The sequence below is a fragment of the Barbus barbus genome (assembly GCF_936440315.1).
Source record: "Barbus barbus genome assembly, chromosome: 30".
Classification (NCBI taxonomy): Eukaryota; Metazoa; Chordata; class Actinopteri; order Cypriniformes; family Cyprinidae; genus Barbus; species Barbus barbus.
The window spans coordinates 15,169,446-15,193,849 of NC_136758.1; the positions used below are offsets into that span (position 1 = coordinate 15,169,446).

The 24,404-nt window shown below is 37.2% G+C and overlaps 2 protein-coding genes across 3 annotated transcripts; both read left to right on the plus strand.

Annotated features, from left to right (window-relative positions):
• Positions 1-185: 185 nt before the first annotated feature.
• LOC306850295 (sec1 family domain-containing protein 1-like) lies at positions 186-16,593 on the plus strand. 2 transcript variants are annotated; one of them, XM_079385852.1, is made up of 25 exons: positions 186-288; positions 1,121-1,191; positions 1,308-1,396; positions 1,492-1,582; positions 1,692-1,814; positions 1,968-2,055; positions 2,138-2,227; positions 3,450-3,505; positions 3,993-4,078; positions 4,415-4,514; positions 4,934-5,064; positions 5,786-5,876; positions 5,963-6,036; positions 6,557-6,638; positions 6,759-6,855; positions 8,575-8,645; positions 10,005-10,084; positions 10,202-10,264; positions 10,356-10,431; positions 12,393-12,446; positions 14,242-14,294; positions 14,626-14,659; positions 14,991-15,056; positions 15,140-15,208; positions 16,386-16,593. In XM_079385852.1, the coding sequence occupies exons 1-25, from the start codon at positions 258-260 to the stop codon at positions 16,407-16,409; spliced, it is 1,890 nt and encodes a 629-aa protein (XP_079241978.1). In that variant the 5' UTR covers positions 186-257; the 3' UTR covers positions 16,410-16,593. The 2 variants fall into 2 exon arrangements, with proteins under 2 accessions (XP_079241978.1, XP_079241979.1); XM_079385853.1 differs by having other exon boundaries at positions 240-288; positions 1,492-1,607.
• Positions 16,594-16,954: 361 nt separating this feature from the next.
• Positions 16,955-21,038, plus strand: opn6b (opsin 6, group member b; the record flags this gene model as incomplete). Its single annotated transcript, XM_079386090.1, is given in 8 exon segments — positions 16,955-17,048; positions 17,181-17,305; positions 17,307-17,387; positions 17,996-18,095; positions 19,465-19,569; positions 19,655-19,878; positions 20,581-20,685; positions 20,688-21,038. Coding segments are annotated over 8 exon segments (1,185 nt in total).
• Positions 21,039-24,404: the final 3,366 nt, after the last annotated feature.

Here is a 24,404-nt window from a genome sequence, read left to right on the forward strand (position 1 = left end):
TAAATTATTTTAAGACCCCCTGAAAAATAAAAACCCTAGTGGCCCCGGCCCCTGGTTGAGAACCACTGACATAAAGATAATCAAAACTGATCCATCTTATAACTTTGAATCAATCACTGTATATTTGGCAAGACCAAACCAAAAAGCCCAGACAGATAGTGTGCATCCCAGTGAACTCTGTCAGCGTGCGCGTTCATGTACAGCGCTTCGCCGGTTGCCACGTCACCCTCACAGTCGTCACTGCATAAACAGTAAAGATGGCGGCCTCCATCCGAGAAAAACAGACAGGTTTGTTCATAAGTTTGAATTTATATCGAAACACTTGGTACTGTTAATATAACTGACATTAATGATTTTCACGCGGTTTTAACACGTTTTTATTTCAAATACATACAATAATATCGAAAGCATAACAGCTGAAATTGCACAATCCTGTCAGTGTTGCCGAGGATGCTAACCGTGTTGTTCATCATCAGATGAATGGACGATTATCCTGCTTGACTATATTAAGAAGCACTTGTGGTTTTGATAACTACATATAGCTAAGCAGCTTGTTAATGAAATTTACGGCTATCAACATTCCAGAGAGCTGTCAGTCATGCCAATAAAGCAATATTGAATTTAATTTAATTTAATCATAAGCAACCCACGATATGAATTGACATGCTAGCTGAAGTCACTTAACGAAAACTGTTATGCTTATTATTTAGTGGTACAAAATAGTTATGATCCTTATGTTACGTGGATACTGTTTTATGCTTTTTTTTTTTTTCTGTGGCTGACATTGTCCTTAATGGATATTGTGCAACTGCTACTGTAAAAAAATCATATTCGTCTTTATGAATGGGCAATATATGATTTGTTGATTAAAATAGATAGTGTGTTTATATTATACATAATTTTAAAGTAAACAATGAGTTTTTCTGGTCAAATCCTGCCCACGCACGTAGGCTTCAGTGATTTTATTTATTTTTTAATAAAATGATTTTTATGCACACACGCAAGTCTTTTGAAACACAATCAAGTAAATAAATCTCAAAGATAATAAATAATTTTATGTAGTGATTGAAGTGATTTAAAATGTTGATGTATTATATTTCTATGATGTTTCTGTTCTCAGCTGCTCTGAAGCGAATGCTCAACTTCAATGCCCCACCTTTGAAAAACACAACAGCTGAGCCGGTATGGAAGGTAAGGGTGCTCAACAAACCTAGGGGTTTCCCCTTCCACTATCAAACAAATGTGGCTCAGTGATGCTTTTATAGTTATAATTTGCATAAAGATTCACCCTTTGTTATTCTTGTTAGGTTCTTATTTACGATCGCTTTGGCCAAGACATTATATCTCCCCTGCTGTCTGTGAAAGAGTTACGGGACATGGGCATCACTCTGCACCTGTAAGAATCTCTAAGATTTTGTTTCTTAAAAAAAAAAAAGAAGATTTGATTAGATTGATTTGAATGATTGTTTGCTTTTTGTTTGTTTCCTCTAGCTTGTTGCACTCAGATCGCGACCCCATTCCAGATGTTCCTGCCATTTACTTCGTAATGCCCACAGAGGAGAACATTGACAGGATATGTCAAGTAAATATGTTCACTAAATAATTGAGTCAGTCTTTTCATCGCTCCCGTTCCATGACTGTTGGTGAAGATCACACTGTTTTAAAACTAATAGTTATTTTCACTATCACAGGATCTCCGAAACCAACTATACGAGTCCTACTATTTGAACTTCATCTCTGCAATCTCCAGAAGCAAGTTGGAGGACATAGCAAGTGCTGCTTTAGCAGCCAATGCTGTAAACCTGGTGACCAAAGTAAGTCAAACACATTTGTTCATTATGAATGTTTAAGTAAAAATCTTTTTTTGCAAAACAGACAAGCTCTGTGAATGCCTGAAGAAAGGCAAATAACATACTGCTCGTATTTATTATACAGTTCAAATAATAGACTGTTCTGTTCCACCTCAGGTATTTGATCAGTATCTGAACTTCATCACACTTGAAGATGATATGTTCATTCTCTGCAACCAAAACAAAGAACACATCTCCTACCATGGTAAGCTGCTAGAATGGCTTGAAGTATTAGTTTCATTTGTAATCTGAATGTTATTAATGCTACTACTGTTCTGTGCCCGCAGCAATCAATAAACCAGATATCATGGACACAGACATGGAGGCCATAATGGACACAATAGTGGATAGTCTCTTCTGCTTTTTTGTCACTCTTGGTAAATAATGACAGCGTTTTAATCCTTCCATGCATATACATTGCTGTTCAAAAGATTTTTGTGAAAGGTTTCTAAAAAGAAGATATTTATGCTCACCAAGGCTGCATTAATTTGTTTAAAAAAATTGTGAAATATAATTATAATTTTAATATATTTTAAAATGTAAACGTTTCCTGTAATGCAAACTAGTTATCAAGAAATCAGTTCAGAAATCATTCTAATATGCTTATTGTGAGAAACATTTCAAATTTGTATCAATGCTGAAAACAGTTGCTTAATACATAGAAACTTCAGTTTATTTGAAATAGAGATCTTTTCTAAGATGTTTTTACTTTCACCTTAGATAATTTATTGCATACCTGCTGAATAGAGGTATTAATTTCTTTTTAAAAAGTCTCACTGAACACAAGCTTACATCAGTAATGTGCAATGACTTACGAGTTAGAAACATTTATTTTTAAATATTTCTGTGCCACTATCAGCACCAAATGTAATAGCAGAATTGATGATTCCAAACAAGATTCCCAATCACTCCCTCTGTCTTCCATTGTTTGGCCAAACAGGTATTCCCATCAAAGCCACAATGTTGATTACACTCTTCAAGGTATTCAGACAACAAATGGTTTACTTCTAGTCGTTTATATATTAAGCTGCCATTTAACATTCAAAAAACAAACCTTATTCACCTATAAAGATTCACCTATAAAGATGCTTTAGCACCAAAGTGGAAAATACTTACTGCAAGAATGTGCAAAGACACAATCCATTCCTCATATGGAGATGTTCACTGCTCCACCTAAAATCTAATAAGGCAACTTTCTTTCATGGTACATGAAGTAACTTTGAAAATTATAGATTGATGAAGACTTGATATTTAATCAAAATTAAAGAGCAGCTTTTAATAATAATGCACATATTACATTACAACCATTAGTTTAACTCTCAACTGTCATAAAGAGCCACTGGGTGGCAGAACCTTCCTAATATTTTTTTTGTATAGTGCTCAAAGAGCAAAAATATTTAAATAATGCTTTGAATATTTAAGTTGCTACATGATTACTAGAATTGTATATGACAGAAACATCACAATTCACATTAAGTGCAATGACAAGTGCCTGTTTTATTGTTTTTGAAATGTGATTTTGTGTGTCTTGGGAGCTTGTGAGCAGATATTTAATGCTCCCTCCTCTTGGCAGTACAGTGAGCTTTCCTGTTATCATAGGTGCTGTCCCAATAATCCGATGTCCAAGAGGGAATGCTGCCGAAATGGTAGCCGTGGTAAGAGACTCACTGCTCTGTTTTTTAATTTTCCTCTGATACTTGCTTTATGACCAGTCAAAACCTTTGTCTTCTGTTCGGTAAAAAGCGCTTTATGAATTCTAGAATAGAGTGTTATAGAATGGTTTTGGTCAGTTGATTATCTCCTCAGCTCCTACACTAATCTCTGCATTACGGTGCATTTGTACATTTCATAGTCTGTGCACAATGTGCAAACTGATATTGTAGCTTAATTCAGTTTCATTGATGGTACAAAATTCCTCTTTGTTCCGTATGTGGGATTCAGTCCAACCTCGGCTCACTTTCAGTGCCGAGCTTTTAGATGATTAGTTTCAGCAAAGGAATGTCTCACTTGTAATATAAAACAAAATTAACACGGTCGCTCAGTTTATTGGATTAATTTATTTTAGTCATATTGTACAACTCGTTTCTACTGGAATATTAGTAATGTTGATTTAACTTTTTTTTTCTTTTTCTCTCTCCTTAGAAACTTGACAAGAAACTGAGAGAGAATCTGCGAGACGCTCGTAACAGCCTGTTCACCGGAGACTCCATGGGCACTGGCCAGTTCAGGTGGAGCAAAAACACACCCACAGTCTCGCACATCTCCATACAACTGATTTTAAGAGAATATGCATATTTGTTTAAGCTATAAATCTCAGATTTTAATATTATTGTAAACACCTAATCCAAGACACAAATCCCTACAGATGGATGGAGGGATGGATAGATGGGTGCAATGAACCCAGTACAGTGAGACAGATGGATAGATAGACAGATAGACAGACAGATAGATAGCTAAGTAGATAGTCCTATACTGTGACACTTTAAGAAAGATCTAGAATATAGCGAAATGTTTTAGCATCGGGCCATAAAAATATCCCTTCTTTCCCTCCACCACTCCCACAGTTTTCAGAGGCCACTGTTTGTTCTTGCCGATCGTAACCTGGATCTAGCGACTCCTCTGCACCACACATGGACGTATCAGGCTCTTATTCATGATGTGCTGGTGAGCAGAACCTAAAATAAACTCGCATGACCCACAATTAATTAATTTCTCCTTTTTTCTACTACTGTTAATGTAATTTATTTCCCAAAATGGAAACTGCAAAGAGTTCCAAGTTGCAGCATATGGAAAGATGAAGCTATTGCAGTTATCATATGGATGACAAAGGGGTTTCATGAAATGTGGAATGTACGTGCTGGGTTGCTTTTTGTGCCAGTGATCATTAATCCTTTGGGTATTTTTTTTCCACCATCCCAAAAATGCTTCTGCCTCAATATCGTCTAAGTTCCCTGTATGGCAGCTGTACTCTGAGGGATTTTATTATGTATTAGTAAAAGCTGGCATAAATGTTATTTTAGGACCTGTATTGTGTTTTGATTCAGTTCTGTTGCCTTACCTAACTGATATATCCCCTATATCAGGACTTCCACCTGAACCGGGTCAGTGTGGAGGACTCTCAAGGGTCAGAGGCTGGAGCACGACCAAAAAAGAAAAACAAGAAGAGCTATGATCTAACTGGTGCTGACAAATTTTGGCAAAAACACAAAGGAAGGTAAACATCTATTGTTGGTAAAACTCGTGTATCCAAATGGAGATCGTTGTTGTGCATTAACAAATGTCTAGAGGTGTTTTTTTACTTGTAGTATTCTCAGTTGAAATCTTTTGAACTGATGACTGTGTAATTAATATGTCTGTTGTAGCTTATGTCTAATGTAAATTAATATGTCTGATGTTTCTATCCAAAGACCTACTTCTGTCCTAGTTTTGATTAAAGGGATAGTTCACCCAAAAATTAACATGTTGTCATCATTCACTCACCGTTGTATTGTTCCAAACTTGAATGACTTTCATTTTTCTGTGAAACACAAAATATGTTTTGTTTTGTTTTTTGTCCATACAATGGAAGTCAGTGGGTCCAAAATGGTCAATTTGTGTGTGAACTATCCCTTTAAGGACATTTAATAAACCAGCTGTTCTTTCAAGCATGTGCATGTTTGATAGGAAATCATCCCTAGTTGTCTTAATTCAGTCAAATTGTTTGTCAGATGTCACAGTGTTTGTTAACATTTAAGAACATTTGCTTATGGTATTTTATATTACTGCTATTTTTTGCAAAATATCAGTTTTGTGTTTTGAAAATGTTTTAGTTTCATTAATGCTTTCAGGACTGTGTCCAGCAGTTTGTACAAATTTATTTACAACAGCTTATTGTCATTTATTTTTGGCCTCTTCAGCATGGAAAGCATTTCATTCATTTCTGTTCACCATTTCAGTCCATTTCCTGAGGTTGCAGAAGCTGTGCAGGAGGAACTAGATACATATCGAGCCCAAGAGGATGAGGTTAAACGCCTTAAGAGTATCATGGTAGGTTAATAAGGCTAATGCAAAATTGTACATGATGCAACTGTTGCATGCTGGTTAACACAGAAAAATGTGGTTTTCCTCAAAAGGGCTTAGAAGGGGAAGATGACGGAGCCATTAGTATGTTGTCAGATAACACTGCCAAACTTACCTCAGCCGTCAGGTAAGAAGTTCTTCGTAAAAATGAAGTAATCAAGTATTTTTGTGTGAAGGGACAATACTGAATGTGTTATTTATCTACATGCACATTTAATAATGATGCATATTTTTTAAATAAATTAATTCCAGAAGTATATTTTAAAAGTGTAAAATTTCGATAAGCTTAATATATAATGATAAGCTTAATATATAATAATAATCATTTTGAATATATAATTGTAATATAGTACACAATCTTTCAAATTTAAATATATTATCTCAAAGACGTGGATTTTCTTGGTTGACAATAGAAGGTAATCTGTTGATCTGTCCCATAAAAAAAGTGAACCTCCCATCCGAAATTAAGTTTTTATTAAATTATGTGTATGAAATATATCCTGATATAGTCTAAATTCATCCAGCACTTGTCTCATATTGCAGAAGAGCTGTTTTACAAATGAATTAGTCATTGTACCTACCACTGCACCCCTGCCTGACCCTACACCTATAGAGTAGGATAACAACCTGCTCCTCTCTCTAAACAGTTCTCTTCCTGAGCTCCTGGAAAAGAAGAGACTGATTGACCTCCACACCAACGTTGCCACAGCAGTTTTGGACCACATCAAGGTCAGTGCTCCATGAGAGAAATGTTTTTCATCTCTTGGGTTACATCTTCTCAGCACATTGTATTATTTCTGTGAGGTTCAGCAGCATATTTCTCTTCTAAATTTCCCTTTCTGTCTTTAGAGCCGTAAGCTTGATGTGTACTTCGAGTATGAGGAGAAACTCATGAGCAAGTCCACACTCGATAAATCCCTGCTGGACATTATCAGTGATCCTGATGGTGAGTCTTCCTTGTGTTAAGCATTCAAGGCTATTGAGGTTCCATCTCTAAGGCATTTTTGGAAAGGATTATTTTTATATGGGGAGGTCGTTAATTACCAATAATTACCAAAACTTCTACTTAATTTTAATCCTGTCTTAATTGGCCAGGTCGGAGTTTTTTCACGTCAGTAATTTGTACCTTTTCTTGTCTGTTTATTCTCATGCAGGTAAGGATTACAGTAAGGCTGCACAATTAATCAAAATAAAATCAAGATGGAATCAAATCAAATCAAAGGAGCTCGGCTGGCAGTAAATGCTGCTCCACAAGAACTCATCTCTGAGTTTGGGTCACTTATTAACGTGCCTTTGGGAATGCAACAATGCACTAATTATCTTCCCAAACCTGTAATAAGAAGCATTTATAATCTGATAAGTTTAAAGGTCTTCCTTCTAAAATAAGATCATGATGGCTTGATCTTTGGAAGAGGAAGAAATGAAAAAAAAAAATCAGTATTGTAAATTTACAGTTTTTATTAATTTTCTTAAATATTACATTTAATTATTTTACCTTGAGATATTAGATTAGTGTTTTAGTTAAATGTTGTTTAATAATAATTTTTTTATAGTTATTTATTTATTTTACAAACTGCATTTTGAATGGGAATTGCAATATAAGAAAAATCGTGGTTTGAATTTTTTTTTTTTTTTTTTTTTTTTTTTCATCTTGCAGCCCTAGATTAGTCTTTTATCTTTTATGCAATTCCCTGATCTTTTATACAAAGCTCACATATTAAAAAATCCCAACTGAAGTGCAAATAAATAACCTGGTGGTACTTTACCATCGGATCATTGGATGAGCCCTGTTAGAAGCAACCGTAAAATAGTCAAAATATGCACATCCATGACTGCACATCATTTGAATTTTATGCTACCAGCACAAGATGCTACAAACCAATAATAATAATGCTAGGTAATAGAAATAATATTGATGATGACAATAATAGGATCTTTGATTAATTTGTGGCTTGGCAACCATGGCAATCTACACATTCTTCCTGACAACACCCCACAATTGTGGTAAAACCTCTGTAACGCTTGGCCTTAAGTGGCTTATTGCTTTAATAAGCCTTGACTCGTCAGCTGCTCTTTGAGCTTGACCGTAATCCAAACACCACTATATCCCTCAAAGCATGGCATACTGCCTTACTGTCATAAAATTTTGTTTTACCAAGAACAGCCCCATCCTGAGAGATCAAACGAAACTAATTGAATGAGTAACTCATACCCCCTTCCCCTAATGAGAGCCTATCCCACCCCTCGTCTTCATCCAGTCATTTTTCCAGCTTAGTGGACTGAAATACATCACAACCCTAGGGGGAAGCGGTCTGCTTTAAAGGCTCTCTGTGATGCTACCACAGGATGAGATTTGTTTTCTCTCCTGCCAGCATTGTGAGGTTTCAAGAGGGCACAGTTTCTTGATCTCCACAGGGTCCTCTGTAGGTTCATGGGTTTCTTATGAGTACAGAGGAATGGCCACTAACTATAATGATAATGATCAGTTATTTTTCAAGTGTTACAGTGCTTTATTGTTCCGATGAGTACAGTGTTTGATTTTCTGATCATGTTTCAGCAATAGCGAGGACAAAAAACACATACTAACAAAATCTAGTTGTTCCGGAATTTAAAGTAACTGTATGCATTTGCATGATGATTGTATAAATGTTGTTCTTCTTGATAGCTGGAACAGCAGAAGATAAGATGAGGCTGTTTCTGATCTACTACATCACTTCCCAGCAGCCCCCATCTGAGGTAAGGCCCCACACCATGGTCACGAATAAAGATTATACTATAAATAGTTATCATGGTCAGCTATATCCTGTTAGAAACTTCAGATCATAGCAACCTTAAAGGAACAATCTGGTTTCAGTACAAGTTTAGTAACAACATTTGTGGCATAATATTGATTACCACCCAAATAACTTGTTCATTTTTGTTATTTGAGATGTGATTTCTACAGGGGCATAATGTTTAAGTAGATGACATTGGATGTAACTTTGCACAGAAAAGGTTAGTTGTACGTCTTTTGGCTGTACTAGTGAAACACTGCTTTAACCCGTATTTTTCCTTCTTTTAAAAAAACAAACAAAAAAAATGTTGGACAAATGGAAATGACTTTTTGTGGTAATCAACATTATGCCCCAACTGCTATCGACTGAGCTTAACGTGTACCGAACACAGAATATTCCTTTAAGAGTCCTAGATAAATAATCCTAAAATGTAGATTTGAGGTTAACGGTGGTGGGCTACCCTGATGTGCGCTTTCGGTAATACCACAATTTATTATAATCAGTGGCAAATGCATGGATTTCATTGTCTGGTGACACATGGAGCCAAAAACATTCTGTCCATTCCCTATGAAGCTCGGCCCGGGTTCTTAAACTGTATTTTCAGACTCTGTCTTCAAAAGCCTTGTTGTTCTTTGGGACACATGCAGCGCAGATTTGAGGAACACTGACACCCTTTGATGCCACAGCCAAGTGTTATTACTCTTGTACCTTGATAAAGCAGGATTGTTCATCTCATGGCAAGATCTGTTTTGTGGGATGTTACTTAAACGGCCATACAAATGACATTTTTGAGTTCGTGTGTACACTTCCAAAGGGATGGACCCGTGGGACCAAGCTGGGATGGACAATGTCCAAGTGACCACATGTCAACCCTGGAGAAAGCGCACTGGCCTGTGCTGTGCGCAAGGACTGTCATTCTCTATTATGTTTATCAGTGCAGGCTGTAAAAGCTTTGACTTTCCAAAAAAGAATAGTGTGCTCAGAGTTTGAACTATTTTTCCACGTCTTTTGGTTATCCTTTCTTTCATCTGTGTCCTCCTGAACCAGCGTAGGTTATTGTTGGCTGAGAGTTTGCTTAAACTCCAAAAACAGTCATTTTGTTGTTTGTTTTCTGTGGCTGTAATGAGGTTGGTGACATGAAAACAGCCCTTTCACTCATGTGGTATAGACGACTCTGTCTCTAACAGGAAGTAGAGTTTCTCCTTACCCTGATGAATGCTTATGGCTTGTGAGCTATAAGTTATCCTTCATTCTATAAAAACATATCCTCTTAAACTGTTGGATTTTGAGAGTTGACTAAATAAAGACATTTTCTTTTCAGGCTGATCTTGAACAGTACAAGAAAGCCTTGGTTGATGCAGGCTGCGACTTATCCTCACTTAACTACATTAAGCAGTGGAAGTAAGTTTGGCCATTGTGAACAAACACACCATAATGTCACATTTGCCTAGTTACTGCATTCAATTTAGTTGAAAGATGAAAACGGTAATGCTTTAACTATTATAACCCCTTTTCCAGAGCTTTCACCAAGATGGCTGCAACACCAGCCAATTACGGGAGCAGTGGAGTGAAACCAATGGGGTATGAAGCTATGACAAATTTCATTCTCAAAATATGAATCCTTTTGTTGATGCCATATGTGTTTTGTATTCAATGACCTGTCATTTTTCAGACTGTTCTCGAGGGTGATGAACACTGGCTCCCAATTTGTGATGGAGGGGGTGAAAAATCTGGTCCTGAAACAGCATGTAAGTATTTACCTAGGCTGTATCTAAGGACCAGAATATCACAAAGGCTGGGCTCTTTTTACTTAGTAAGCAACCACCCAGAACACTGCAGCAACTGCATATTGATGTGAAAAACACCCAGCCCATTTAAGCAGCATAGCAAGTAATACGTAAAAAAATCCCAGACAGCCTACTAAACCCATAGCAATGAGCTAAAATCACCTAAGAAACCAAGGAGCGGTGTGCTAAAAATACCAAGAAGAACACCATAGAAATCGCAATGTACTAAAAAACACCCATATCAAATTATACTTCAGTTTCAACATAAACTTTTATTGTATGCAATGCATACAGCTGTGCACATAGCCTTTCAATGTACACTCCATATAATAGTGTCTGTGAACACAGGCACTCAACACATAGAAAGTTTCATCCTTCATTGTCTAGTGTCTGCATTGTTTCTCTTCTGAAGTTATGGCCGACTGAAATGTCTTTGTACCGTCCTGTATACGGGACACCTAACTTTACTTCAATATATTACCATTAAATCCTAATCTAATCATGACAAACTGTATATCATTGGAAAGGTCCAACACTCCTAAATAGATATTTTACCACTGTTTATTGTTAAAAATTGTGTAGGAGCAGTAATAGATTAATTTATGACAAGAGTGCGCCTCAAAACATATACACCATAATAGGAGCTCTGACCTTTGACACACAAATTCTATTCGTTTCCTTTTTTTCCTATCACATGTTTTAGTAATCATCATATATTATAAATCATTTGAAAGCTTAAAATCTCAAAATTCATCCTGTGAAAACCGCTTTGAAATCGGATATTGCGTCACCATTGCGTCACTCCTCCTCCTTAGTGGGAGGTGTCATACTCCAACTATAATACGGTTTTATAGAATCAAAACTTTTTATAATCTTGACAAAATACATATCATCGGAAAGGTCCGAGTCTCAAGATTACATATTTGCATATTCTGTGATAGGTGTAAGATTGAGAGAGAAATTGATACATTTGTGGCAGAAAAGTGCATAAACAAATTCAATGGGGTTTGAATGGCACCCGGTGGCTGTTTGTGGTATAACGCCTAAACAAAATTGCATAGTAACCTCAATTTTTTTTATATCAACTTCAAATTTGAAACACAACTTATTTAGACATATGGCTTTAATTTTATGCCAAATTTGGATTAAAACATATTTTGTAAAATATTTGTTTTATATAATATATAGTAATAATAGTACCATACATGTTATTTACAGTAAATTTAAACTTTTATTACTTTTTTTACTTTAATTTTTTCTGCATTAATCTGCTGATTGTCTTCTTTTAAAGGAGACCAACCTTACGTCTGTATTCAAAAGCATTCATGAATTATAACAATTTAGCTTTAAATAGTGCACTTTCAAGTCTGTTTTCAAAAAGGGGGGGTAAACTGGAGCTGCAGGTATCTCTTATCCCCTCACACCAGCATTTATCAATGTGTGTCTGTTGTTGTTGCAGTCTCAAGTAGTTTGTTGTTGTTGTTGTTCCACATACCCTAGCAACGTATGCTTCAAAAAAACGAAGAATACTTTCGGCTTAAAAACCAGGACAGCACTATAAAAACACACTGAACACCTAAGAAACATCAAAATGATGTGCACTCAGGCATCGTTGCAGCAACTTTTGAAATGTAAGATTGGATCCACTACCAAAAAACTAATAAAAAATTCATTTTGGGAAAATAAAGGTGATGTGTTAATGATCAGTGAGCAAGCAGCATTTTCCAAATCCTTTGCAAACGCTTTTGTGTTTTTTACTTTTGCTCCGACTTCTCTACTAGTCATATTTGATATTGCGGTACTTCTGGCTTTTATTTGATAAATTGATTGTGATGTTCCTTATTTCTTTAAAGTTTCTTTAGATCAAAAGCATCTGGTTCTTTTTTGGGGTTTATTATGACTCTCAATTGTTTCTTTCATAGAACTTGCCGGTTACTCGCATCTTGGACTACTTGATGGAAATGAAGTCAAACCCAGTGAGTGTCCTTGTCTGTTTCTCCCTTTTCGTTACATCCTTTCATCATCTCCCTCATAAGCACAAATATTAAACGTGTTTTTCTGATATATTAGTATGAAACTCTTTCAGTAATAAAGAAGAATTTTGATTGTTAGCTAAAAGTCTAAATCTAAAAAGATAGTGTATTTGTGTCCAGTGTGCACACAAGATTCTGTATGGCCACGGCTGACTGCTTTACCTCCCACTGCGGATTAATGCGTATGACACTGCAGCGCTATGGGACACTGAATTCGCCCTGAATGAGGCACTGAAGGGGCACTTTGAGTGTCCTGAGACCTCAATCCAGGCAATCTGAGCTGCACGGTTAATGCAACTCTCAGCCAGGGGAACACCAATGGAGAGAGAGGGAGAGGGTTTCTAGTGGGTGAACCCGAAGCACAATGTATTAAGTTTCTAGGGTTGAGAGATTTGGAAGCAGTCCATTTGGGCTTTTCACCTTTGTGAGGCGGAACAAAGTTGCAAACCCCTCATGTGAGCAGCACTGCGGGACGTCTCTACAGCAGCTGAAGCTATTTCAACGATAATGGAATTGTGTTCTGCTACACTCGAGGATCTCATTGTCTGCAAAATGTCTGTATATGAAGCATCAAGTATTTGAACACACTGCCTGTTGTCAATTTATCATTGGATAGCCTTGAAGGAAAAATCTGCTTTGAAAATATCACCCAATACTTTGAAATCAACTAACTGCTAGGACGGTGTGTGGGGAATGATTGATGCTGATGTTTTATAAATGTGGAATTACCACAGAAGAGATGATGTGGCAAATCTTTGACAGCGCCCTCGTAATATGACTTCTAGGACTCCTTTCTATTTAGACGTCTTGAATTTCCCCAAGAGCCCTTCCAAGAACTTTCCCAACGTGTTTTAAATATAAAGCGCTGTAATGGAGACAGCTAGCTCTTGCAATCATTCGTTTGTGTAACAGCGGCCTTTTAGCTTCCCCTTCTCGTTCCTTGACATAAAGACCTTATTTCCTTCTGAAACACCCTCAGGGTCCCTCTGATCTTCTCGCTCTCAAAAGCTGAGGTGGACAGATTGCCATATCCCATTACCGACTGGAAATGCTTCCCCTTCGTTGCCCATAAACTTGAATTGAACATAACCGTATTATCATTTTCTCAGCTACTGGAATTTCAGTGCCCTGCACAATACGGCTGTTGTTGGGGAAGCTGAGCGCTACAGAATCTCCTGCCTCCGCTGCTCGTCAGATAGACCTCGCAGATGGGCCTGTGCGACAGGGTTGCAATGGTGCGTTCGGCACTCTCTATAAATATTGAGCTTCGCTACCCGACAAGGGTAAACCGATAGCAGAAATATCTGGAGCATTTCACCATTTGGAAGTGCGGCGAGGCTCTTCTTTCTGTGAGTTGACGGCAAAGTATTTCTTCCCAGAATGAAGGGGGAAGAGACAAGCTTGGCCCATCCGATACGGAGGATGAGGAAGTAGGAGGCCATTGGCCTCCACCTCAGAGACGGCTCTCCTCAATTTGTGTCGAGACTCTTCAAAGCAGAGTGATGATAATCCTGCTTTTTTGAGTCAAACTGGAGGACATTTTACTGTTTGAGGCTTCTTGAACCTTCACAGACGAATGGTTGCTGGGAAGCGTTCGATCTTGATAAGCGTTTAATGTAGATAGATGAGGTGGTTTTTAGGAGATGGTGATGTGGGGAGGGTGCGCTGAGTGTTATTTAATCCTTAATTTACTTACGCGCTCTGTAATCCCTAATGTTATGTGTTGTGATTTTTGTAGGAGACAGATGACTACAGATACTTTGATCCCAAGATGCTTCGCGGAAGCGAGAGGTAGGACACCGAAGACGAAGACTAGGCTCCTTATATTTTCAAATGATACATCTCAGTGTTTGACTTGGTCCCACTGTATTCAAATATTATGTTAAAGGCATTTGATTCATGGAGGAATTCGAAATCACTTGTGTCTTTATTACATACACATAAGGCAGTATTGAAGTTAGGTAAATAACGGATCTGCACATCCTTGCCAAAGCTGTAACTTTCCACTGAAAATATTTTGAATATAAGAAGATCTGTCGTTTTTTTTTTTTTCTACAACTATTGGCTATTTTCGCTCTCTGCCAGTGATGATGAATTAATCCTAACTGTTTAACTCCCTCAGCTCCATTCCAAGGAACAAGAACCCCTTTCAAGAGGTGAGTATAAAAAGCCAATATCTGATGGTTGTGATTTTGTACCGTGTGGATGTTGATACGTTATCTTCACACTTTGGCGCCCATGCACTGTAACCTGGCAGGGTTAATCTATGGCACAGATAGCCTTCTGTTCCTAGTGGAGAATAGGCCTTGCTGCTGACAAAGCGAGCTGGAAGCCCAGAGTGTCTGAGCTCATGTCTGTAAAACGGCCATTTGAGTCAGCCTGTGAACTATTACAGGGTTTGATTTAGTACAGAGTGTTTGTACAAGTTGCATTGAAATTCACGCACTATTGAGTTTAAATAGCTAATGACAGATTATCATTTCACAGGCCATTGTCTTTGTCGTTGGTGGAGGCAATTACATAGAGTATCAAAATCTTGTTGACTACACAAAGGTATGGTTGCACACATTTTAACATGTAAAATGTGCTACAAGAACTTGGTTTTCTTATGAGTGTAATGATTTCCTTCTCTACAGGCCAGGCAAGGGAAGCGGGTTCTTTATGGCTGTAGTGAGCTTTTCAATGCAGCCCAGTTCATGAAACAGGTATGATCACTTCACTTACTGCATAAACTTACATGAAGTGCATTTCATAAAAAAGCACTTTTAAAAGCGGTTTAAAATGTCAGTTACCAGATAAAAATACAAATTCATTAATATGTTTTCATATACAATGACAGAATTTAGTGAAAAATCAGATGCTTCACAATCCATTGCTCTAAAACCCAACCGATTATCGTTGAGTTCAAGGGAACAACACTGCTTTGAGTGTCTTGGAATGCTTTTTGCTGCTTGAAGCAAATCTATGTTGTACTTTGTCTCAACAACGTTGACACCAAGTCATAACGTGCCTTTCCCTCTGTAAATATTTTTTTTTAACATTTTGACTAGTTTTTTTTCCACATCAATTTCTTAATATACTTTTACCCCTTTGCTCTGAGTGAAAAAGAGGGGAGTGTGTCTTACTTCTCCCAATTCTTGCTGTGGTCATGACCTTGTACGACACTGAGTGTTTGCTGAACAATTATTCAGTAGTAATCCTGCTTTTGTTTGCCAAAACCTACGGAGTTATTATACCTTTGTATAGCTGGTACCCAGCATTTAGAGCAGGTGCTCATGCATTGAAAGCTCCTCTGTAATTACATTACAAAGTCTATGCAAAATCTATTCCCTCCAACATTTTTCAAAGTTTTGTGTGGTTTCTAACAGACTATTAGAGTACAAATTAGCTGCATGCATTACTTTTAGAGAGTTTAGGGAAGGGTGCCTCATAATTACTCAATTTTAGGACAGGGGTGCTACAGGGGTTTCTGAGAAATTGATTTGGATCTTAAAATTTGATTAGGATATTAAGTAAAGATCATGTTCCATGAAGATATTTTGTAAATTTCCTACAGTAAATATATCAAAACTTAATTTTTGATGAGTAATATGCATTGTTAAGGACTTCATTTGGACAACTTTAAAGGCGATTTTCTCCCCCTCAGATTCCAGATTTTCAAATAGTTGTATCTCAGACAAATATTGTCCTATCCTAACAAACCAATGGAAACAAATCAATTGAAAGCTTATTTATTCAGCTTTCAGATGATCTATAAATCTCAATAAAAAAAAAATTGACCCTTATGACTGGTTTTGTGGTCCAGGGTCAATTTTGTTTAAATGTTGATGTGATTATGGAGTATCAGAGCGATTAACACTAAACCTATTAATTTCTCCACAGCTCTCCCAGCTTGGTCAGAAATAGGAGGAGCGTTGAAGTCCAGTTATCCACCCTTCTCAAAACTGGAATCAAGATCTCTTCAGTTGTACTCCATTAAAACCCCTCTAACTTCAGAATCACTCATATTCCATTTACTTTATACTGTTTTCCTATACTATTTAATTCAATACTAAAGGTTCCCGACAATAAAGTCTTACGCACCAGTTGCATTTTGTTTTCTTTCTTTGAGTCTACTTTGAGTGGGTCATCAGCATAGATTTAGACATCGTATGCCTCATACTTACTGACGTCGGGTGAGTTCAACAGCAGAGATAAATGCCTTAAGTGGTTTGCTGACTGACGAGAACTGTCCCAGAAGTCTCAGTCTCTAAAGTCTTTAACAAGATAAGGAGATTACACCTAGTCTCGGTCAACACTGGTGCTCAGTTACAGTTCAGATGTTTGCTCAAGTGTAGATCTAGGGTAATTCGGTGTAGTCTGCTAGATCTTCCACCAATGAAGAGAGTAAGACTGTCAACCATAGCAAACGTCACCCTGATATGAGTCCAACCTAAAGATTTTCACTGAAGATGGACATCTACATTGTTCTTCCCTCAAATGTCACAGTCTACCGAGTGTTGAATGGAGGAGAAACGGCTATTGGTGTCTATTTGGTGATACTAGGTAATTAGTATAGTGTAATTGCATTGAATTCTCCGTACGTTACTGTGATTTGTTTTTTCTTGAGCTTCGCTACATTGAAAGATGTCATGTAAGAAAGAATCAGTGAATTTTATTCATTTATTCTTTTGATAGGATTGCTTTCTTGGTTTGGAAATGGGGTTGTAATATTACTTTTAACCAAGCAAAGAAAGTCTCTGGAACCACAGGATTTCTTGACTCTCAGCCTTGCCATTTCTGATGCCAGTATTGCTATTTTTGGGGTATTCTCGAGGAATCCTTGAAGTTTTTGATGTTCTCAGGGACCAAGGCTATCTTATAAAGACGTTTTGGACTTGCAAGGTAAGGTGATGATATGCCACCTAAAACCTGCATGACTTTCTTTCTATTGTGGAGCACAAATTAAGATATTCTGAAAATTGTTTCAGGTTTTTTTGTATGTGCAATGGAAATGAAAGGGGTTGGATTTGTTTTGAACCCCATTAAGTATCATTGTATGAACACAAACTTTGTGTGAATGAAGCATATACTTTTAGGGTCCACTGAGGAAAATCATACAGATTTACAACCACATGAGGGTGAGCAAGTGGTAAAAGAATATTAATAATTCAGTTACAAAGGTCAAATGATCAAGTGGCTTTAAGCATGATTCGTTTTAGTTCACTGAATGCTCTTAAAGAACATCACACAGTATCTGGTGTGAGAGGTCCATCACTGTGTTCCCTTTGCAGTCTGGCAGGTGGTGATATGAGGCAGGAGGGGCTGAAGAGATGATTTAATTGTAGTCGTTCCAAGTACACGGGCATGTGTCCTTTTATCCCCTAATCTTGCTGGCTTGTTCCCCAGGGCCTGGTTAGTGGGTGATGAGACAAGTCAGAGCGATTACTGCCTCATTTTTGCAGAGAATGCCAGACTTGCTTGCAATGTATAAAATGTTGTGTCTTGGCCAGGTGGACGCATTCCTAATCCTGCTCTTCGGACTCATCAGCATCAACACACTGTCAGCCATCAGTGTCATCCGCTACATCAAAGGTTGCCAGCCTCAGAATGGTATGCTCTATCCTGGCCAAAACCTACGGAGTTATTATACCTTTGTATAGCTGGTACCCAGCATTTAGAGCAGGTGCTCATGCATTGAAAGCTCCTCTGTAATTACATTACAAAGTCTATGCAAAATCTATTCCCTCCAACATTTTTCAAAGTTTTGTGTGGTTTCTAACAGACTATTAGAGTACAAATTAGCTGCATGCATTACTTTTAGAGAGTTTAGGGAAGGGTGCCTCATAATTAGCAAATTTTAGGACAGGGCTGCTACAGGGGTTTCTGAGAAATTGATTTGGAGAAAAAAAAGTAGATTTTACAAAACAATTGTTTAACATGTATTGTGATATATTAATAAAATATATGGTACTATTTATTTTTAAAATACCATTTATATATAAGACATTTATGAATGACAATGTTAGGCAAATTTTATATTATTAGTTTAATTTTGCTTTCTAATTAATTTATTAATAGATTATTTACCGTAGGATTATAATTAGTTTAAAATAAATAATCAATAACCTAGACAATCAATATAGTAATGTGTATATGAATGTGTGTATATTTGACCCTAGACCACAAAACTACTCATAAGTCACACGGGTATATTTCTAGCAATAACCAACAATACATTGTATTGGTAAATAATTTTAAGGCAAAAATCATTAGGATATTAAGTAAAGATCATGTTCCATGAAGATATTTGTAAATTTCCTACAATAAATATATCAAAACTTAATTTTTGATGAGTAATATGCATTGTTAAGGACTTCATTTGGACAACTTTAAAGGCGATTTTCTCCCCCTCAGATTCCAGATTTTCAAATAGTTGTATCTCAGACAAATATTGTCCTATCCTAACAAACCAATGGAAACAAATCAATTGAAAGCTTATTTATTCAGCTTTCAGATGATCTATAAATCTCAGTTTAAAAAAAAATTGACCCTTATGACTGGTTTTGTGGTCCAGGGTCACACATATGTTCTATGTGAGAGTTTTTTTCAAATGTGTTAATTTCTCACACAGTATAAGTGGATCTTTATGCATTAAATTTTATATTTTAGAAAAGGGGTCCCTCACATTAAAAAGTTTGAAAGACAGTATGATTTACAGTAGGACACGGTGATCTGACCCAAAGAGATTTGGAAACCAGGAAATCCTGTTCGTTTTGTCTTTCATTGAACAATAAATGGTTGAACCAGGTTCTTCCAAGACCTGAAATCCTCTGAAGTTGAGTCTTTGATAAATCTAGAACCATGTTATTTTTGCTTTTTTTAGAAGCTCTTTAGCCTTGGCTGCACAAATACTAGATAAATCAGCATGATTACACTATGAGGACTGTGCTGATGCGAGTGTTTCTGCCATGTCCTTCAGCTCATCACGTCAACAAGCGTAATATCTGCTTGGTCATAACTGCTGTCTGGCTGTGCTCTCTGTTCTGGGCTGGAGCTCCGCTGCTGGGCTGGGGCAGTTACAGAGGTAGGATTGAAGTAAGACATTCACCATCTTTAGAAATTGAAAATTGAGTTGAATTAGAGATCACTGAATTTCATTTCCTCTGCAGCTCGTGGGTATGGGACGTGTGAAATCGACTGGGAGCAAGCAATATACTCTGTTCTGGTCAAGCTCTACGTCATCAGCATTTTCTTCTTCAACTTCTTTGTGCCACTATTTGTTATAGTTTATACATTTGCATCCATCATCCGAACTGTCAACTCCAGCCACAAGTCCAGTCGTGGAGGAGATATCAGCGAGAGGCAGAGAAAGATTGAACACAGCATGACACGGGTAAATCCATCACCCCATAAATTACCATTAATCTCTTAAAGGGATAGTTCACCCAAAAATTAAAACTCTGTCTTTAGTTACTCACCCTCACGTCCTTCCATACCTGTAAGACCTTAGTTAATCTTCAGAACACAAATTAAGATATTGTTTGATGAAATCCGAGAGCTTTCTGACCCTGCATAGACAGCAAGGGAACTACCACGTTCTAAGCAAAGAAATTTTGCAAGGAGGATATCATTAAAGTAGTCCATGAGATATCAGTGGTTCACTTGTAATTTTATGAAGCTATGAGAATACTTTTTGTGCGCAAAGAAAACTAAACTAACGACTTTACTCAACAATTTCTTCTGTTCCGTGTCAGTCCGCTACCATTCATGAGTACCACAACGTATTCAGTGTAGCTTCATAAATTTATGGTTGAACCACTGATGCCACCTGGACTATTTTAACGATGTCCTTACTATGTTTGACCATGGTAGTTCCCTTGCGATGTATGGAGGGTTAGAAAGCTCTTGGATTTCAACCAAAAATCTTAATTTGTGTTCCGAAGATGAACGAAGGTCTCACGGGTTTGGAACGACATGAGGGTGAGTAATTAATGACAGAATTTTCATTTTTGGGTTAACTACCCCTTTAAAATTAAAAAACTAATGCAGAAATGTACATATTTATGTACGTGTCATACTCTGTTTCGCTCTCCAGGCCTCCCTCATTCTGTGTGCGGCCTTCCTGTTGGCCTGGTCCCCGTATGCAGGCATTTCCATGTGGTCCACCTGGGGTTACCAAATATCCCCACTCAACAGCATCTCCTGGCCAGCCTCTTCGCCAAGTCAGCGAGTTTCTACAATCCGTTTATCTACATTGGCTTGAGCTCTAAGTTCCGGGAGGACCTGCAGGCTCTGTTCTACTGCCTCAGACCCACATCAGCACACAGGCACACCCCTCCTGTGCCATTGGCCTGGCCTGGTGATGTGCAACTCGACGTCAATGGCTTTAAGAAGGATGAGCCAGTGGACCCTAATGCAAGTGAAAACATAGAGGAAGGAAAAGCAGAAAGCCCACCTGAATCAGAACGCCAGGATAGGCCTTTACCAGAGTCCGGCAAGAGTGTCAGTCCTCATGGGTTAATGAGCAAATCCAGCTACTCTGGAAGACTTTAATTGTCATTTATGTTAGTTTATGTCCTCTGAATGTTTAAATAAGGTGATGAGAATAATATTAGGATAATACAGCATATTCTCTGTCTCTGTTATCTTCTATTAATTTCGCAAGAGAATGGGACACTCCAGGCTACTGGTGAGTCACGTTGTCTACAAATGCCTCATGTTGAACGTGAGGTCATTGTGTGAATCCAATAAAGTCGAGGTTAACGGTTTCGCTTCATCTCTTTCTCTGAGACTTGTAAACTGTTGACACATTTAATGGTATGTCTGTATTACACATTCCAGCTTGCTGGAGATTCTTCTCCCATCCCAGTGTATCAAATACGATCTCAAATAATAGCATTAGGGAAGGAACCAAATACATCTGGATAAGAAAAGGCCAAAATAAATTGATGCACTACCTAAGAGGGAAAGAATGTCACTTTTGAAGAATCAGAAAATAAACAATCTTGCTAAACCAAAACAGGAGAACAAAAAATAAAGTCAATCTGCAAAAACAATGGCACTGAATTCCCTACAGCCTTCCTTCAGAATTACATAACAAAATCCATATATAAAAAGATAAATATTTCCTAAACTAATCAGAGTTTGAAACTATAACTTGGCACCGAAAGTCCATTAAAGAGGAGCAACATCTGGGGCTGGAGAAAGAATCTGAATCTGAAATTATACTCTTTTATTAATGTTTTATTAGTTGTTTTATTATTTTAGTACATTTTTGTGGTTTTAGTTTTAGTTTACTGAAATAACCCTGGTTTCTCATTTATTGCTATCTTCATTCCCCCAGCAATTAAACTTGATGAGGTGTTTAAAACGTAACCTTTTGAAACTATAATCAACAAAGCACCATGCAGCAGGAATCATGGCTCGAACCTCTTAAGGAACCTCTTAAGGAACCAAAGCAGGAGGATTTACAAATTGATCCTGGTGACTGCCAAGTAAGAATCTCCTGTCTCCACAACCGTCCCTGTTTGACCAGACTGTAATGTCAGGACTTGAGTACAAATTACTGAAGAGTAGAACGAACAGAACAGTCAGGTAATGGTGTTTTATTTACATTATCCAGGCACATAATTCAAAAGCAGCAGGCGTGCTCGTAGTCAGAGGAACAGTGAAGGTTTGAGTCCAAACAGAGCAGCAGGAACAGTCAAACAATCCAGAGTCATAATTCCAAGAACAGACAAGGTCAGTAACTGGTTTCAGAACAAACAGATTAACAGCAAACAAATCTGACCTCGTAGGTCACACAAGAATTATAACCTGGCACAGAACAGAAAAAACACAAATACACAGAATAGTACTTAGATAACTACTTTATAATTATCAGGTAAAGGGTTAAACAGAGTGAATTATATTCAGTGTGCAAATAACATGCTTTAATCGTTTATTTTTTCTGATACAGGAAAAAAAGCGTGTTTTGTGTCCAGTTTACATGGGAAATCTGTACCAGAGGTTTGGAGCAAGTGGCAAGTTGGATACGAGCTGGGATTTTTCTCAAAGAAATGACTAACACCTCAGTGACCTGATCTTACGGTTGTGGGAAATGTCCTCCTCCTGCCCCATTCAAAGCACTGAAATGCACTCTACTCAAGCATGTCCCCTCTTCAAATGACATCCAAGAGAATTAGTCCCACATGGTGGTTACAAAATAAGAGGATCTTGGTGTGTGTGGTGTTGTGGTGAATGTTCTCTCAAATTAGCGGTGTCGGGGTTAAAGTAGGTCTGTTACGTAAGGAGATTTTTTTGGCGCAGACCCCATATGCTTATTTTGGTGCTAGAATGCTACTCGGTTTGAAAAATAATGAATTCTGGAAAATATCAATCAATGTTATGTTGTATAATTGTATGATTTATGGGAGGAAAGTCCTAAGAGAAAGTCGTGCATCTGCTAAGAGATGAGAAGATATCCAATATACACTTGCCTAGTTTAGTAGTGGGTATGATAAAAAAAAAAAAAGTATTTTATGCTATCCAAGGGTGCATTTATTTGATCAAAAATACAGTAAAAACAGCTATTTTTAATTTAATGTAGGCTATTCATGTGATTGCAAAGCTGATTTTTATTTATTTATTTTTTTGCATCATTAATCAGTTTTTAGTTTCACATGATCCTTCAGAAATAATTGTAATATGCTGATTTTGGTGTTTAAAAACATTTCTCATTTTTATCAATGTTAAAAACAGTCATGCTGTTTTGATGAGAATTCTTTGATGTATAGAAAGTTCAAAAGATTAGCATTTATTTGAAATAGTGTCTTTACTGTTATTTTTTTGATCAATTTAATGCATCCTGAATAAATGTTTTAATTTCTTTTAACAACAACTTTTGTGTAAACATATGGCCATATCTAATGCCACTCACTGTCAAGCTATCTACAGTGTACAACACATTCACTTGAACTAGAAGTCCATTAGCTCTAATGGAGGATGATGATGATAAGTACATAACAGAGTATTAGGAGGTGTCTATAAATGACCCTACAAAGCTGAGTAAAACTGCAGGAGTGCACAGAAACATAATTAAATACTAAATCTGAAAACTACATTAACAAAAGTCAAGCTAGTTTTTGTAACCTTTTTTTCTTGTTGTAGTAACTTCTGCTTATTCCCCACATTTCGAGGCCTATTACATTTGCTGTGGTGTATTCACAATGTGGAGTATTTCACCAAAAACTAGAAACCTAATATATACGCTCTCTTATAGGCTATTAATCGTGAAATATTGTATTTTCCAACATAGAGAATGAAATATTTTTTTTTTATTATTATTATTTTGTATTTTGGGAAAATACATTTCTCTTTTCAGCAGACAAATCTGGGCTCGAGTCTACGCAGCATTAGCCAAGGCTAATATTTGTGTAGGTGAAGAAAGTCGCCTAAATGAGCCATCCATTGAAGTATTAGACGGTTGCTACTATTTATAAGGAGTGGAGCGGTAGTCTTTGCATTCTTGGATGAAAGCTGCAGATCTCCCATGAAGTCTCACATGGTGTGAAACGTGACAGCACGATGCTGGCCTGGGAAGAAACGTGTGTGTCACTTCGCCTTAATTCAGTCTTTTTCATCTGACTGCACAAAGAGAAGAGTCAAGCCAACTTTTCCATATGACCATCAGCTGCCCCAATGGGAACAAACTCTGTGTAATACCAAATCACAGGAAATCATCACCTGCTTAACCTATTATAACAAAACCCATGCTATTACATAAGAGAACACACTGTTTCTCCTTGAGCTGAGCTAATTCTCCAAGAAAAATCAAACAAAACATTTAAATGCGTTTAGGTAAGAAGGTAAATCTTTTTTAGCACTATCCTTATTAAATACAATGGTTAGCAGTTCATACGCACTCAAATACTCCACAGC

What these genes read in the sequence shown, in the direction of transcription:
- LOC306850295 (XM_079385852.1), top strand. Translation starts at nt 258, where the DNA reads ATGGCGGCCTCCATCCGAGAAAAACAGACAG. An exon ending in AGAACACATCTCCTACCATG is followed by an intron (nt 2,056 to 2,137) that starts GTAAGCTGCTAG and finishes CTGTGCCCGCAG; the next exon opens with CAATCAATAAACCAGATATC. An exon ending in CCCAGCAGCCCCCATCTGAG is followed by an intron (nt 8,646 to 10,004) that starts GTAAGGCCCCAC and finishes TTTTCTTTTCAG; the next exon opens with GCTGATCTTGAACAGTACAA.